This window comes from Ailuropoda melanoleuca, chromosome 4, assembly GCF_002007445.2.
Source record: "Ailuropoda melanoleuca isolate Jingjing chromosome 4, ASM200744v2, whole genome shotgun sequence".
NCBI lineage: Eukaryota > Metazoa > Chordata > Mammalia > Carnivora > Ursidae > Ailuropoda > Ailuropoda melanoleuca.
Window position 1 is genome coordinate 70056009 of NC_048221.1, and position 17466 is coordinate 70073474.

Genomic DNA, 17466 nt, shown 5'->3' on the forward strand with positions numbered 1-17466 from the left:
TATCATTAAATATGATGTTAGCTGTGGACTATTTATAGGTGCTTTTTATCATGCTGAAGAAATTCCCTACTAGCTTATTGAATGTTTTTATCATGAAAGGGTGTTGAATTTTGTCAAATGTCTTTTTCTGCATTGAATGAAATGATTATGTGGTTTTTGTCTGTTACGATATTAATATGGTTCACTGTATTGATTGATTTTCATTTGTTGAAAAATATCTGCCTTTATGTTATTTTTTAAACTGTAGAGATTTTACAGTAGAACATATACAAGTTATTTTAAATGTAGAGCAAAAATTCACCAACATGAATTAAACTCCTCTTGTTTAACAGTATCTGTGCATTTCTGTGCAAAGATACAAATGATTCAAGTCTTAATGACATCTCTTTCAGGACTGCTTTTGATTTTATAATATTTCAACCATATTTTCTTTCTGTGTCCACTCTAAAGCTAAGGAGGAAAGAAATGAAGTAGCAGAATTGAGAAAAAATTCGTGACTGACAAACTTTGTGCATTATGTACTCCTTTATCATTGATAGTAAATGTAATGTGGGGAATGATGAAGGTCATTAACACGCTGGATATCCTTAGCAGAAACTCAGAAAACAATGGTGTGAGCCTTCTATAAAAACAAAGAAATGAAAAGAAAACGATTTCCAGTTTTACACTTAGAAGTTTTCCTGAAATTATGGCTAGAATTTAGGAGCATCTGGAAGCTTTGAGATGGTTGGTGGTCTTAATAAAGTTGTAACTTCTGTAGAACAACTCTACTTTTATTTATTTCTAAATTTTTGAATGATAATGTCAGTATTAATGTGAAAATTGGTTTAAGCACAAAACAATATTTATACTAAGAAAATAATCTTTTGTGGGGTTTTAGAACACCAAGTTTTTAAAAACTTGTATAGGTTTCGGAAGGGTTATATTATATTAAATACTGAGAAAATCAACTTGGCTAATATGTGAGGGACACATATTTTTGGAAAACAAAAGAATGGTACACTTCAGCTGCAGATCTATCCTGGCGTTCTCAGAGTTTTACTGTCACATATATGCCGAGACCAGGGCTTGGCTCCTTGTGGAAATCCATTTCTAATGCAAATTTTATCTGTTCAAAGCTAGGGCAATTCAGAAATATATCAAGCCATCAATTCAAATGGCCTGATGAAACATTAACATTTAAAACAACATTTATGAATCCCAGAACCAGAAACAATGAAGTTATAGTTTTTTTGCACTTTAGAATTTCAAAACCAGTTCCCCTGCTTCCTGGCTTCCTTCTTACAGGGCTTTTCCCTGGGATTTATCTCCTCCAGAAGGAAACGTTAATGTCATGGGAAGCACTGATTCCAGATTTACTTAATGTAGGTGATTCCAATTTTTATATTTATATCTTTTCTTGAACCAGAAAAAAATTATACAAACATATCCAAGGTCATAATACTTTCCCAGTTAAATATGCCAAGGGAGTTTTGGCTTGAAAGAGAGCTTGGACTGGGACAAATTTAGGGTGATGGTAAGTAATAATTGTGATGTAAATCTAACTTATAATTGTAGGGCTAGTAATGAAGTCTCTTAGGTTATTCTATCAAGCTACCAACTGAATCAAATCAAAATGAGATAATTCTGTAAATTTAGGAGTGTGGTAAAATTATGAGCTGAAAGATTTAAAAAAATGTTTTATCTGTCGGGCAGAGCTAAAATTATACCAGTAGTCTGTGTTTGGGTGGTGCTATCATTCTATCCAGAGTGCTATTAAAAATAGCAGTCTTTCATTTGTTCCTCACAATATATTCAGGAGGAACAATGGTTTGTTATGATCAGTGTCTTGCTTTTTCAAGATTGGGTAAACTGAGGGGCGCCTGGGTGGCTCAGTCGTTAAGCGTCTGCCTTCAGCTCAGGGCGTGATCCTAGGGTCCTGGGATAGAGCCCCGCATCGGGCTCCCTGCTGGGCTGGGAAGCCTGCTTCTCCCTCTCCCACTCACCCGGCTTGTGTTCCCCATCTCACTGGCTATCTGTCTGTCTGCCAAATGAATAAATAAAATCTTAAAAAAAAAAAAAGCCTTTAAGAAAGAAAAAGATTGGGTAAACTGAGACATGGAAAGGATACGTTATATAGAAAAGTTGGCTAATAAACACATTGGGCCTCCAACCCTGGCCTCTTGTCTTCCACTAAGTTTTTTCTATGAGCTATTCAGCCAGTTCTGAAATTTATCTGAGAATTTATAAAATTCATATGTGGATATCATTAGATGGTAACTAGAATGTGTACATGGGATGATGTAATGAATTATCCTGAATGCCAATGGGTATGACGCTATTTGAATGTTTTCTTTTCTAGAATAAATATGGCAGAGCTTTCTGAGACAGAAGGACCAGTAGATTGGAAAGAACGATGTGTAGCTCTGGAGTCCCAGCTCATGAAATTTAGAGTTCAAGCAAGCAAGATAAGAGAGCTTTTAGCAGAGAAGGTAAGCGTTTCTCTCCAACCTTTGTTATTAAACATCAGCTGTTTGGGGGCATATTTCATTTACATTAAGTAATCTCAGTACTTTTGGGGGTAAGCAATTTTAAAATAAAGAACATAATTTAACTTTTTGTCAGGGCTTTGAAGTTATTTTTGACATATCCTTTTGCCAGTTTTCGAGTGAATTGGACATTAAGCCAAAAAGCATTTCTATGCCTATACTAGTGGAATATGTAGGAATTGTGTGTATTTGATGAATGTGGAGTTCCTTCATTACCGAGAGATAAGCTATAATTTATGTGATTTTACTAGAGGTGTGTGACAGCCTTTTAATTTACTAAATGTTTAGGAAAATCATGTTTAAAGTGATTATAGAAGAATATTCCCTACTGATAGTAAAACATGTTTATACTCTATTTGAAAGTATGCATCTATTTAGGAATTTGTGTTGACTAACTGTATATCACTAGACTATGGTCTGGGCTAACATTGAGTTTAATATAATTATATGCTTCTCTTAATAGTTCTAGTCATGTAATTAAAATTTCATCTACGTCATAGGAATTCTTTTTGCATGTATGTGTATAAAACCCATTGATTCATTCGTTCATTTGTTCAGTCATTCAACAAATATTCACTGAGGGTTCATTTTGTGCCAGACACTCTTCTTAATGCTACAGTTACATCAATGAACAAGAACACCCATACTCCTCTTTGCAGGGAACCTGGATTCTAGACCTGTACTGTCCAATACAGTAACCACTAGCCACAGGTGACTACTGAGCACTTGAAATGAGGCTAGTACAAATTGAGATGTGTTGCAAATGTAAAATACATCTTGATTTCAAATATTTAGTGTGAAAAAAAGAATGTAAAATATCTTAGCAATAATTTCCATATTGATCCCATGTTGAAATAACATTTTGGATATTAGATTAAATAGAAAATACTAAAATTAATTACAACTGTTTCTTTTTACTTTTTAAATATGATCCCTAGAAAATTTTTAATTACATATATAATTCACATTATATTCTTTTTTTAAAGATTTATTCCAGGGTAGTTGACATAGAGTGCTATGTTAGTTTCAGGTGTACGATATAGTGATTCAGCAGTTCCACACATTACTCAGTGCTCATCAAGACAAGGGCACTCCTAAACCCCTTCACCAATTTCACCAGTCCACCCATCCAGCTCCCCTCTGGTAACCATCTATTTGTTCTCTGTAGTTAAGAGTCAGGTTTTTTTGTTTGTCTCTCTCTCTCTCTCTCTCTCTCTTTTTTTTTTTTGTTCATTTGTTTTGTTTCTTAAATTCCACATGTGAGTGGGATCATGTGGTATTTGTTTTTCTCTGACTGGCTTATTTCACTTAGCATTATTCTCCCTAGATCCATCCAAGTTGTTGCAAACGGCAAGATTTCATTCTTTTTTATGGCTGAATAATATTCCATATTCCATATATATATCACATCTTCTTTATCCATTCATCTATCATTGGACACTTCAACTGCTTCTATAGTTTGGCTATAATGTTGCAGTAAACATAGGGATGCATGAATCCCTTCGAATTAGTGTTTTCATATTCTTTGAGTAAATACCCCATAGTGCAGTTACAGGCTCATAGGATCATTCTATTTTTAATTCTTTGAGGAACCTCCTTACTGTTTTCCACAGTGGCTGCACCATTGTATTTCCACCAATAGTGCACAAGGATTCCTTTTTCCCCATCTTCAGCAGCACTTGTTTCATATGGTTTTGGTTTTAGCCATTCTGACAGGATGACTCACGTTATATTTCTCTTGGACAGTGCTGTCCAGATGTTTAGAGAAATGGTATTAATTGTCATTCATAACTGATCAGAAGAATTTACAGGTGGTTTCTCAAGCACTTGTCTGCATAATCCTTTGAGATGGAGACTGGTACACACATCGCATCTTCAAAAAAGATTTTTTTTTTTTAGGATTTTATTTACTTATTTGACAGAGATAGAGACAGCCAGTGAGAGAGGTAACATAAGCAAGGCGAGTGGGAGAGGAAGAAGCAGGCTCCCAGTGGAGGAGCCCGATGTGGGGCTCGATCCCAGAACTCCGGGATCACGCCCTGAGCCGAAGACAGACGCTTAACGACTGAGCCACCCAGGCGCCCCTCAAAAAAAGATTTTTAATCTTCCATTGATAGCTGAGAATCTCTCTCTTTTTTTAAAGATTTTATTTTTAGGGGCGCCTGGGTGGCACGGCGGTTGAGCGTCTGCCTTCGGCTCAGGGCGTGATCCCGGCGTTATGGGATCGAGCCCCACGTCGGGCTCCTGTGCTATGAGCCTGCTTCTTCCACTCCCCCTGCTTGTGTTCCCTCTCTCGCTGGCTGTCTCTATCTCTGTCAAGTAAATAAATAAAATCTTTAAAAAAAAAAAAAAAAAGATTTTATTTTTAAGTAATCTCTACATCTAATATAGGGCTCAGAGTCACAACCCCAAGATCAAGAGTCACATGCTCCACAGACTGAGCCAGCCAGGTGCCCTGCTAGCTGAGAATCTCTTAGCACGGAAGTATTCTAATAAAATCCAGGAAAACACCATTCATTTTAAACTTTCATATTATCATCTTGATTTTTTTGTGCTTTAACATCTTTTAGGTGGAAAAATTAAAATTATTCGATTCACTTTGGGTCGAAGGATGACCTAGTAGTAGGCTTTGTGGAAGAAACCCCCAATATCAATTGGCTTTGTTTATCACTATTAGAATAAAAGTTATAATCTGAAAATAAAATCCCATTTTGAATATCTCCTAAGTTAAGGAAGCTTATTCTAACTCAAAGTTAATGACTCATGCTTGGTCTTTTTCTCCTCTCTCTATAAAAATCATTTTCCAGATTGTGCTGATTTATCTAGTATTTTCCACAATCCCAGCCAGTCTATACAATGACTTTATTAAGATCATCAATTATATGCTTGTTTCTATACCTCATGGACACTTGCCAGGTGTTGCCTTAGCCTTTAAGCAGGTAGCACACTGTTGGCCACAGCCTCCTTAAAATTTTCTTGGTTCCTTTGACTTCTGTACTCTCTGGGTTTCTTTGTGGACTAAACAGGAGTTATGCTTATTTGGGCTTCAGTGAATTGACCGTTAAGTTTTAAATTTTATGGCAACATTTGTTCTTTAGAAGGCATGTTTCAACAACTTTCTTTATGAGTGCCCATTTTTCAGAATTTAGAAGTGTCATTTTCTCCATAAGTACATTTATAACTAAGCTTTTTGACTGTTAGTTTATGTTAGTAGGTCTTGTTTTTTTCTTTGCCAGTGAATGAATATTGAGAAGATTATTATTTCAAAGTTGCTATAGTAGGGACGCCTGTGGCTTAGTCAGTTAAGCGTCTGCCTTCGGCTTAGGTCATGATCTCAGGGTCCTGGGATTGAGCCCCTCCTGGTTCTCCTTCTCCCTCTGCCTGCTGCTCCCCCTGCTTGTGCGCATGCTCTCTCTCTGCCAAATAAATAAATAAAATCTTTTTAAAAACTGCTATTGTAGTTGTGGCTTCTTTCTTCCTCCTTCATCTTCTTCATCTTCTGTATTTTTTTATCTGTGACTTAGATCCTGTGACAGATCTAAGAGATGGAATTATTCAGATGTGTTTTATACAGTGGAAAGTGGACAAGTATGCCAAGTTACTCATGTTTTCCCAGTAAATATATTCAACACTAAAATGAGAATAAAGTTTTTCACAATATTTTCTGTTCTATTCCATTACGAAATACTTTTCCCTGGATTAAAATTATTTTTGGTACCTACCCATGTTCTAATAAAAATACCAAATATTTGTTGATTTATTATGTGTTAAGCACTTCATAGATATAATTTATTTAATTCTTATAACAAGCTATGAAGTAAGACATTTTGTTGTTCCCATTTTACAGATTGGGAAACTGATGCTTACTATGTGCTGGGCAATCATCTTTACATATACATTGTTAGTGCTTTATATATATAAATAAAGCTAATATATATATATATTCACACATATGTATAAATCTACTTATATATTATAAATTATATGTATAGAAATAGATATTTATATAGTATATAAAGTGCTTTATATATATTAACTTTTTAATTCTTATAACAACCCCATGAGGTAGGTACTAATATTATTCCTTTTTATCCAGGAGGAAACTTAGGCACATCAAAGTTCCTTAACTTGCCTTAGTTTATGCTGAAGAGCTAGTGATGGAGACAAGAATTGAAACTGACCATTCTGCTTTTAGAGCCTGAATGCTTAGCCATCACCCTCTATGGCTTCTCTAATCTAGTTTTATTACCACATTCCTTGATTTCTCTCATATACTCAGCCACTCATCTATTCTGTCTTCTCCTCAGCCATGCAACATTTAAATCTGTCTCTGCTTGAGGGCAGGTATCTATGTGTGTTAGGATGTGTGTATGTATGTAGTAATAACAATTTACATAGCACTACATATTTTTAAAGAAAACCCTATTGCGTTGCTTCTGAATGCCAACTTGAGTCTCTCAACGTTGCATTCCAGAGGCCAGTCTGGTCCCATCCATAACCTTTGGTTTTGTGCTAGGACCAGTCTGCCCCAAGGCTTCTCCCGAATAGTTCTCCAGACCTTCCCCCCATATGGAGGCAGGCCCAAGGCTGAAGATTCTTGAGAGAATACTAATTTGATTCTTCAGCTCTTTGCCAGGAATTCTGGCCAACTTTTTTTTCCTGCAACAGTTCTGGTTCTTAGTTCTGTTTTATTGGCACTGGCTATAGGCAGCTAACACTAGGTGCCAACTACGGTTCTTAGCCTTTGCTACAACAACCATCAGCTGGTTTAAACCCCACGGTAACCCTACTCGGGGTAGGTACCCTACTATTGTTATACCGATTGTTATAGTAGGTACCCTACTATTGTTATACCGAATGTCAAGATGTTGACGTTACGATTGAGAGGATTTGAGGAGTATGCCCAATATCATGCAGCTAATGAATAACAGAATGGCCTTTAAACGTTAGATCTTTCATACTTTTTGTGATGCAGCTAAAAGAGTGCCTGGCACATAGAGGTAACTCATTATTTCCCTGAATCTTTCTGAAGGGACTCACTGGTTAAGTGTACAAGAGGATGACTTAACAAATGTAATCACCAGTTAATAGGAGACATCTTTCTCAAAAAAAAAAAATTTTTTTTTTTAGGAAAAATGTATGAGATGATCTCAGAGTGTTTTGATAATTAAAGATAGATTTCAATTATATATACTTTATGTTTTTTGGAGATGGAATAAGAGAATAAATGAGATTTTTTTTAAAAGAACTATTTTTGCTCCTTTTTTTTTTTCCATCACAATTTCCAAGTAACTTCAAATATTGAAGCTTGTGAAGAAAAAGGCCTTATTGAAGTCTTGGACAAATACTGCTATAAGTGGGAGAGGTCTTTAGAGGAATTTAAGGAATGGTGTTGGAAATATCTCTAGTATGCCAAATATAAACTCTTCAGGGAAGCTGAGATTTAAGTAGTTTTCCTACTTTACAGTATTACTAGTTAGTGTTCTGAGTCACGGAGGGAAAAAGGGAAAGTTTCTTTTTAAGTTGAAATGAATGCTGTTTCCTGTGGGTTAGGTTTTTTGTTAAAAAAAAAAAAAAGGATGACGATATGAAGACTTTCCCTTTGGGCATCAACATGGCCCACGTAAACTAATGCTGCCGTTACCTGATACAGCATCGCTGTCTGGGATTTCCTGCCACTTGACCTTCCTTTGTGAGTATGGTTCCCCTGAGGTGGTCTAGGATTCTCTCACAGGAATGAGGAGTCCCTGGACAGCATAGTATTTGCCTTCATATAACGGTCCAATATAACATCATGACCATACCATTTAAATTACACATCTCCCCAGTTACTCTGTTGCCTCGCCTAATATTTCTCAGTACCTGATGGGAATTATACATACACTGACAATGAGACTTTGCAGGCTAATTTAAGTGTCAGTGTTTGGGCGACTGCCTGAAGATATTATTTATCAGAACAAAATAAATAAAAATGGTGATAGAGTCTTTCATCGGTTCTTTTGAGGAAAATCAGGAAGAGATACTTGGTGGGGAATTGCTGGCCACATCAGTGAGTGTGAAGGTCTTAAAGTAACCAGTCTGTACACACACACACACACACACACATACACACACACATACACACACACAGGAATATTACTCAGCCATCAAAAAGAATGAAATCTTGCCATTTGTAATGATCTGGATGTACCTAGAGGGTATAATGGTAAATGAAATAAATCAGTCAGAGAAAGAGAAATACCATATGATTTCAGTCATATGTGGAATTTAAGAAACAAAACAGACGAACATAGGGGAAGGGAAAAAAAGAGAGAGAGAGGGAAGCAAACCATAAGAGTCTGTTAACCATAGAGAACAAATTGAGGGTTGCGGGAGGGCAGATGGGCGGGGGATGGGCTAAACGGGTGTTGGGTATTAAGGAGGGCACTTGTGATGAGCACTGGATGTTGTACGTAAGTGATGAATACTAAATTCTATACCTGAAACCCATATTACACTGTATGTTAACAACTGGAATTTAAATAAACACTTAAAATAAAAATAAAAGAAATATATACTACAGTGCAAAAAACCCCACCAAATTTATTTGTATATGGTGCTTAGAACCCTGAGTATTAAATGTGGTGGTGTTAGGATCCAAGGTCAGTGGCGTATTGCCTTCTGCCACTTGCTGCTGTGTTCACTGTGTCTGCAGGGGGCACTTTTATGGTAGTAAATCAAAGCACTAGGTTTTGAATTTGCTACTTCATTTTGTTATTGTATAAGTAGCTTGTTTGTAAAAATACCTATTTTTGTCCAAAGCCTGACATAGGGCAGCAGATTATTTCAACTTTCTTTTAGTGACTTGGTATGGACTGGTTGTGGGCTTGACCCAAGATTTACATTATAATCTACATCGTGAAAGTAAAAACTTACTTGAATATTTCCCACATTGCGCCTTTCTTTCTTTTTTCTTTTCTTTCTTTTCTTTTCTTTTCTTTTCTTTTTTTTTGTATTTTGCAAAGTTATTTTCCAGCTTGGGTGATTATAAAAACAATCACTCAAAATCAAAGTATTGCCTTTCCTACTACCCTTATGTTTAAACTCATATGAAAGTGTTCTAAACTTTGTTGGATGCACTTATCGTATATTTACTTTATCCAATGTGAAGCGCTCAGTATTCATGATCTGTAGTACAGATTCTGAAAATGTAGTGATTTTCTTTTCTCAAAGTTTATCCTTGCTTTTAAGTAATTTTTTTTGGAAAGAGTTGAAACTTTCATCCGTTCATTTGTTTGCTCAACATACATTTATTGAATTTCTCTTATGCGATATTCATGACTAGTGCCTCAACCATTGTTATGCAGGTAAAGACTACGTGCAGAATCTGGGAGAGCGCTTCTTAGCTTATTTATTCTCTAGTGGTAGAATTATGTTAGAATCTCAAATTCCAAATTTAGCCTCTCTTAATCTTACCTCTGTCCCTGTACTTTATTCTGTGATATGTTCCATGAGAACATGCAACTTAAAAGTGTTCCTGCTACGAATGTTAATATCACTTTAAGTTACCCAGAAAAGATGCCTAGGCTAAAAGAATAGCATACATGGGATAGAAATAAAGACGAATGGTTTCCAACTAAGAATTTTGTGGTTTCATGTATTGGGGACATATTTTCATATGGTTCTGTGTAACTATACACTGTGTGGAGTTTATAAATACCAAAGCAGCTGTGGTTCAACTAAAAGACCACTAGGGAATCGGAACATGAAGACTCAAATCCCAGCCATGTCACTGGCTGGGAGCATAAACTTATACAAGGCATACTCATTCTGGACATCAGCTTCCTAATCTTCATGATGAGCATAACAATTTCTGTCTTACAGTGTGGCTGTGAAATAATGTGGTGGAAAGTTTCTGGTTCCTAAACACTAACTAGAATTTTTTTTTTTAAGTTCTCTTCTGTTCCCTGAATTATTTTTCTTTCCTCTGAGATTATTTCCCACTTCTGTGTTTGTTATTTTTTTTTTTCAGGTTGTAAACTTTTCTCAAATTTCTGGTGATTTTTGGTGGTCCATTCGTACTTAAAAATGGGACATCTGAAAAGCTGACCGGCAATCATGTGTGAATAGTCAGTGCTGGTCAATTGTCAATCTTTGTTTTAGGATGAGTGGGTGGGAACTGCCGATTACACCACGAACCCATAAATGCCACAGTTTTTGGACTGGTGCCCTCCAAACAATTTACTCAGTTTTGTAAGAGAAGCATTGCCATTTTCAACAGGAAGTAAAAGCTTAGCTGCTGGACATTTGGCACATGGGGATAAGTGAGAAGATTTCAGGGAGTCTTTTGACTCTAAAGGCTACATATTTTCCATTAATACCCACTACTTTCACCCTGCCCCCTTCACTTCTGCTCTAGGTCTTTACAAGGTTCTGTGAGGAAATTAACTCCCAGGAGAAACCCAGGACCCTCCAGTCCTTATTCTTAAACTATACTTTCTGCTTCAACAAGGGGATTAAATGAATATATGCACATTTAATGGTGAGCTTGTCCCCCCACTTCCAACCTTCCTTCCTTACATGGTTCCTGTAATACTGGTAGCCAAACATTTATCCTGTGGGGGAGATTGAAAGTCTCTGGGGAATCTTTATCAGTCCAGGAGGAAAGAGTAAACTTTAATGCCAAAAGTTTTATTAGCAAAAAGAGTGTCGATAATTATAAATGGGACAATTCATCAAGGACATGTAACAATCCCGATCCCGAACGCACCTAACTTCAAAATACATAATCCAGAACGTTTGGTTCTTTTTGATATATCCTGAAGACTCAAATTATTTTGTTTAGATAGTGATTTTCATGGAAACATCGTATTATGATATAAAGGTTTCCCCTCAAAAGTCTGTACAAGTCCATTTACTTAACAATTTAACTTTTCTTTTGCTTTTATGTTTATACAAGCCACAAATGCACATAAAGTACCAACTAGTTCCATAAGATTTGTTAATAAAAATTATTACCCTTTTAGCCAAGTAATATTTTACTTTCATGTTCTAAATAACATGCTTCTTTTTTGTTGACTTGCTTTTAGTTTAGTGACTTCCTACTTACTTTCTTATGGAGAATGAGGATTTTGCTCTTTGATGGGTCTCCCATCCTTTCCCTCACCAAACCCCCCCACCACAATGCTATTACTATTTTTTCTACCATTTTAAAAAAGATTTTATTTATTTGACACAGAGAGAGAGAGCACACGAGCGGGGTGGGGGTGACAGAGACAGAGGAAGAAGCAGACTCCCTGCTGAGAGGGAGCCCAATAGGGGCTTGATCCCAGGACCCTGGGATCACGATCCGAGCTGAAGGCAGATGCTTAATGCTACCCAGGCACCCCTCTTGTATGATGTTTCTAATTTTCAAGAGTTCTTACTCATCCTCTGAATATTCCTTGTTTCAGGAAGCCAATATCTTTTCTCTCTGGGAATATTAAATGATAGGATTTTGCTTGTTCTGTTTTATTTCTTTTCCCTGCATAGGCAATAGTGTGTTTTGTTTTGTTTTCTGTGTGTTCTCTATCTTTCATGTTAGAGGCTTTCCTCAAATGTCTGGTCATTCATGAGATGCCTACTTATGTTTAAGATTAAAGGACTAAAAAGCTGCCTAGATGCTTTAGCACATATATGGGGCTTGTTGACCATGAACTTTAACTTTAGGTGATCTAGCTGGGCTTTCTGTTGGGGAACCACTGATTGTCAGCATTATTTTCTTTCTCACCTGTCACTGGGAAAAGTGGCATGTGCATATAGGGAGAGAAGGAGTGGATGGTGGCCATGTTTGGTGGCTATCTTAGCCTAACTAGTTACTTTAATTCACTCAGACTCTTGCATTCCAGCATATGTCCTTGCTTCCCTCCACTACAGCTGATCTCACAAAGGTCTCCAATGACCCAATTAGCATATATTTGCATGTATTACTTATACTACATATCATTTACATGTATCTTTCAGTATGTTACTTATATTTAATTTTTTTATTAGAGAAATTTTCAAACATACAAAACTTAAGCAGAATTTTATAATGGATCCCCATATACACATTACCCAGCATTAATGATTATTAACTCAGGACCAATCCTGTTTCATCTATACCCTGATCCACTTTTCCTTTCTTAGTTTATATTGAAGCAAATCCCAAGTATATTATTTCATCCACCTATGTACATTTTTTTAAGATTTTATTTATTTATTCGACAGAGATAGAGACAGCCAGAGAGAGAGGGAACACAAGCAGGGAGTGGGAGAGGAAGAAGCAGGCTCCTAGCCGGAGGAGCCTGATGTGGGGCTCGATCCCGGATGGCCGGGATCACACCCTGAGCCGAAGGCAGACGCTTAACTGCTGTGCCACCCAGGCGCCCCCCACCTATGTACATTTTTAATGACTGTATGATATCTATATATTTAGACAATTCTGTTTTTGAATACTTGTGGCTTTTATTTTTATCATTCAAATTATAACACTGTAGGGGCACCTGGGTGGCTCAGTTGGTTAAGCATCTGCTTTTGGCTCAGGTCATGGGGGATCAAGCCCCACACTGGACTCCCTGCTCAGCGGGGAGACTGCTTCTCCCTCTCCCTCTGCCCCCAACTCGTGCTTGCTCTCTCTGTCGAGTGCTCGTTCTCTCTCAAATAAATAAATTCTTAAAAAAAAAACAACTCAGGGATTCCTGATGGTACGCACTATTTAAAAAAAAAGATTTATTTGTTTATTTGAGAGAGAGAGGGCAGGGGGAGGGGCAGAGGGTGAGAGAGAGAGAATCCCAAACTTCACGCTAAGCTCAGAGCCCAACAGGGTGCTCAGTCGCCCAACCCCAAGGTCACAATCCAAGCCAAAACCAAGAGTCAGACGCTTAACTGACTGTGCCACCTAGGTGCCCCTACAATTTTTTTTTAATTAAAAAAGCAAAAGTGACTTTTTGAATAGGTCCTTTAACTTGTGTTCAGTCATATACATATAATGTTTACTTCCAGCACATTTAGAACGTTTATATATGTAACCTTGTATCCCAAGTCTTTTGAAATAGCGTGTGTGTGTGTGTATGTGTGTGTGTGTGTGTGTGTGTGTGTGTGTGTGTGTGTGAGGTGTGTTGCTTTTTACAGTGGGAATAATCTTTTTTTTAAATAAGGTTATTGCTTGCTACCGAGCTTTTAGAATTTGACTGTATGGCTGCTATGTGCAAGGTGTTATGGAAGATATAAAGGGTCCTCACACACGAAGTCTGTCTTCAAGCAACGTGCAATATAGTTGGGAAAATAGTAGAAGGTAGAGAGTGAATGCCATAGGAGCAGAAGGAAAGTTATTTGGCAGTGGAAAAAATACTATCCTTCATATATGCATAGTGCTTCACAGACGTAATTTCATTCAATAATGCATAGTATATTGAAGACTTACTGCTTATAAAGACCTATATCAGGGTATGTAACAGTGAGGCAAAGAGACAAGGCTTCTGCTCTGTTAACACTAGAAACCAAACTTCAGAAAGAGAAATCTGACCAGATATTTGTATAGCCCTTGCCTTAGTTTGTTTTGCTATAACTAAATGCTATTGACTATGTAACTTCTTTTTTTTAAAGAGGTTTTTTTTTTCAAGATTTTATTATTTGAGAAAGAGAGCATGCACATGAGAGAGAGAGAGCGATCGAAAGAGAGAGAGAAAGAGAGAGTGTACAAGTTGGGTGAGGGGCAGAGGGAGAAACAGGCTGTCCACTGAGCAGGGAGCCTAACATGGGGCTTGATCCCAGGACTCTACGATCATGACCTGAGCCGAAGGCAGAAGCTTAACCGACTGAGCCACCCAGGCGCCCCTAGATTATGTAGCTTCTAAACAACACAGGTTTTTCATAGTTCTGGAGGCTGGAAATCTGAGATCAGGTGCCAGCTAAGTCAGGTGAGGGCTCTCTTCTGAGTTGCAGACTTCTCATTGTATCCTCACATGGTGGAAGGGGCGAGGGAGCATTGTGGGATCTCTTTGAGAAGGACACTAATCCTATTCACGAGGGCCCCCCCCCATGACCTCGTCACCTCCCAAAGACCACACAGTGGGTGTTAGGATTCCAACATGTGAATTTGGGGGGGGACACATTCAGACCATAGCATTCCATCCTTGGCCCCCCAAAATTCATGTCCTTTTCTCCTACAAAATACATTCATTCCATCCCAACAGCCCTAAAAGTCTGTAAAGTGCAGAGTCTCATCTAAATCTGGTATGGGTGAGATTCTCAAGGTATGATTCATTCTGAGGAAATCCCTGCCAGCTATGAATCTGTGAAACCAAAAAATTATGTGTTTCTAAAATATGATGGTGGGACAGACATAGGATAGACATTTTCATTCCAAAATGGAGAAATAAGAGAGAAAGAAGGGGCCATAGGTTCCAAGCAAGTTCAAAACCCCGCAAGGCAACTAACATTGAATCTTAAGGTTTGGGAATAATTTTCTTCAACTAGATGTTCAGCCCTCTGGGATGGAGGTCCTACCTTCTGGACCAACTCGGGGGGAGGAGAGGTCTCACCTTCTGGACCCTCACAGGCATTTGTGGCCCCATGGCTTTGCAGAGCAGCTCTCATGGGTTGAAGTTGCATGCCGATGGTTCCACCAGTCTGGGATCCCAGGGGTGGCCCCACCCCCATGGCTTCCTTGGGAATTGCCCTGGTTGGGGCTCTTTGGTGGTCTTGCCGCGGAGGTGGCCCAGTGCTTGGTTGGGTTGTACACCCACAGCTCTGGGTGGCTTCATCCTTCCAAATCTAGGTGGAGATAGCCATGCTCCCATGGCTGTCCTGGGAAGGGGTTGTCCCCTCATGGCGTTGGGCGGTACCACTTTGATTTGGGCAGAGGTTGTGTGGCCTGTTGAAACTCAGGAAATGCCCCGCCCCAGCCTTGTGAAACTGAGGAGGCAGCTCTGATGAGCTGGGATCCTTCGTCCTTGTCTTGAAGAATAGCCCAATGTCACAGGCATAGCTCTAAGATCCCATCCTGTAAAATCCAAGTCCAACAGTCAGCCTCATTCCTTCCTCTTTAGTTTACACGGACTTTTCCTTCTTTGGTCGCTACCTAACTCTGTGGTTCAAACCCAAACTGACTCCTTAATCAAAAGGTGGTTTGGCCACACCCTGTCCTCTCCTGAACAAGCTTTTCCCATTTCTTCCAATATGTATATGCTGAAAAGTATCCAGATTTTTAGGTTCTTCTTCCTCTTTGATTAACAATCTATCTTTAAATCATTTCACTTCTTGCATTTCACTATAAGCATTCAAGAAGAATTAGGCCACTCCTTCGACACTTGGCTTAGAAATTTCCTCAGCCAAATATCCAGTTTCATCGCTCACAAGTTCTACCTTCCACAAAACCCCAAGAGGAGAATCCAATTCAGCAGAGCTGTTTGCTGCTTTATGACAAGGGTCACCTTTCCTCTCTTTTCCGATAACATGTTCCTCATTTTCATCTGAGACCTCATCAGAATGGCCTTTACCATCCATCAGATTTCTACTATCACTGTTCACAACCACTTAGGTATTCTCTAAGAAGATGCTTTCTCTATAGCTTTCTTTCCTGTTCGCCTTCTGAGTTTTCACCAGAATTGCTTTAAATGGTCTGTTCATGGTGATGTAGGTTTGTTCTACCACGCACCCAAAATTCTTCCAGCTTCTATCAATTACTCAATTCCAAAGTCACGTCCACATTCTTAGGTATTTGTTACAGCAGCACTCCATTCTCAGTGCCAATTTGTCTTGGTCCGTTTGTGCTGCTATAACAAAATATGACAGACCGTGTAGCTTATGAACAATAGAAATTTATTTCTCACAATTCTGGAGGCTGGAACTCTGAGATCAGGGTACCAGCAAGGTCAGGTTCTGGGTCTTAGACTTCTTGTATTTTCACTTGGCAGAAGAGGCTAGGGAGCTCTGTGGGATCTCTATTATAAAAGCACTAATCCCATTCATCAGAGTCTAACCCTCAGAACTTAATCACCCTCACATTAAGATTCCAATTGTGAATTGGGGGGAGGGGGGCACAAACATGCAGACCATAGCAATCCTCTTAAGAACTATTCAGTCTTTTTTTTTTTTTTAAGACTTTATTTTTTAGAGTAGCTTAGAGTTCACAAAAAAGTTGGGTGGTACAGAAATCTCTCATATACTCCCTGCCCCTACACATGCATAACCTCCCTCATTACCAACATCCCCCACCAGAGTGGTACATTTGTTACAATTGATTAACCTACATTGACACATTATAAAAACCCAAAGTCCATAGTTTCATTCTTGGTGTACAAATGTATAGTGACATGTATCCATCAGTATGGTATCATACAGAGTATTTTCATTGCCCTGAAAAGTTTCTGTGCCCTGTTTATTTATCCCCCACCTCAGCTGGAATCATACAATATGCAGTCTTTTCAAATTGGCTTCTTTCATTTAATAATATGCATTTAAGTTTCCTCCATGTCTTTTCATGGCTTCATAGCTCATTTCCTTTTAGTGCCAAATAATATGTCATTGTCTGGATGTACCATAGTTTATTTATCCATTCACCTAGTGAAGGACATCTTGATTGCTTCCAAAGTTTTGGCAATTATGAATAAAGCTGATGTGAACATCTGTATGCAAAGTTTTGTGTTGACATAAGTTTTCAACTCCTTTGGATAAATATCAAGGAGCACGATTGCTAGATCATATAGTAAGAGTATGTTTAGTTTTGTAAGAAACTGCCAAACTGTCTTCCAAAGTTGTTGTACCATTTTGTATTCCCATGAGCAATGAATGAAAGTTCCTGTTTCCCCATGTCCCCATGCCAGCATTTGATGTTGTCAATATTCTGGATTTTGGCCATTGTAATAGGTGTATCAGTAGTCTTTTTTTTTTCCACCAGCAAAATTTTATAGATCAGCAACTTGTTTGTGGATTTTCC

The 17466-nt window shown here is 38.1% G+C and overlaps 1 protein-coding gene across 5 annotated transcripts in view; it reads left to right on the forward strand.

The window, feature by feature from the left end:
• PLEKHH2 (pleckstrin homology, MyTH4 and FERM domain containing H2) overlaps positions 1-17466 on the forward strand; it is a 108396-nt gene that overhangs the window by 5164 nt on the left and 85766 nt on the right. For all 5 annotated transcript variants that reach the window (XR_004624856.1, XM_034659063.1, XM_034659065.1 and 2 more), the window contains exon 2: positions 2342-2471. Coding sequence is in view for 4 of the 5 variants with exons in the window: in XM_034659063.1 (XP_034514954.1) it covers positions 2349-2471 (123 nt within the window). In the remaining variant the exon portion in view is untranslated. The remainder of the gene's footprint in view (positions 1-2341; positions 2472-17466) is intronic.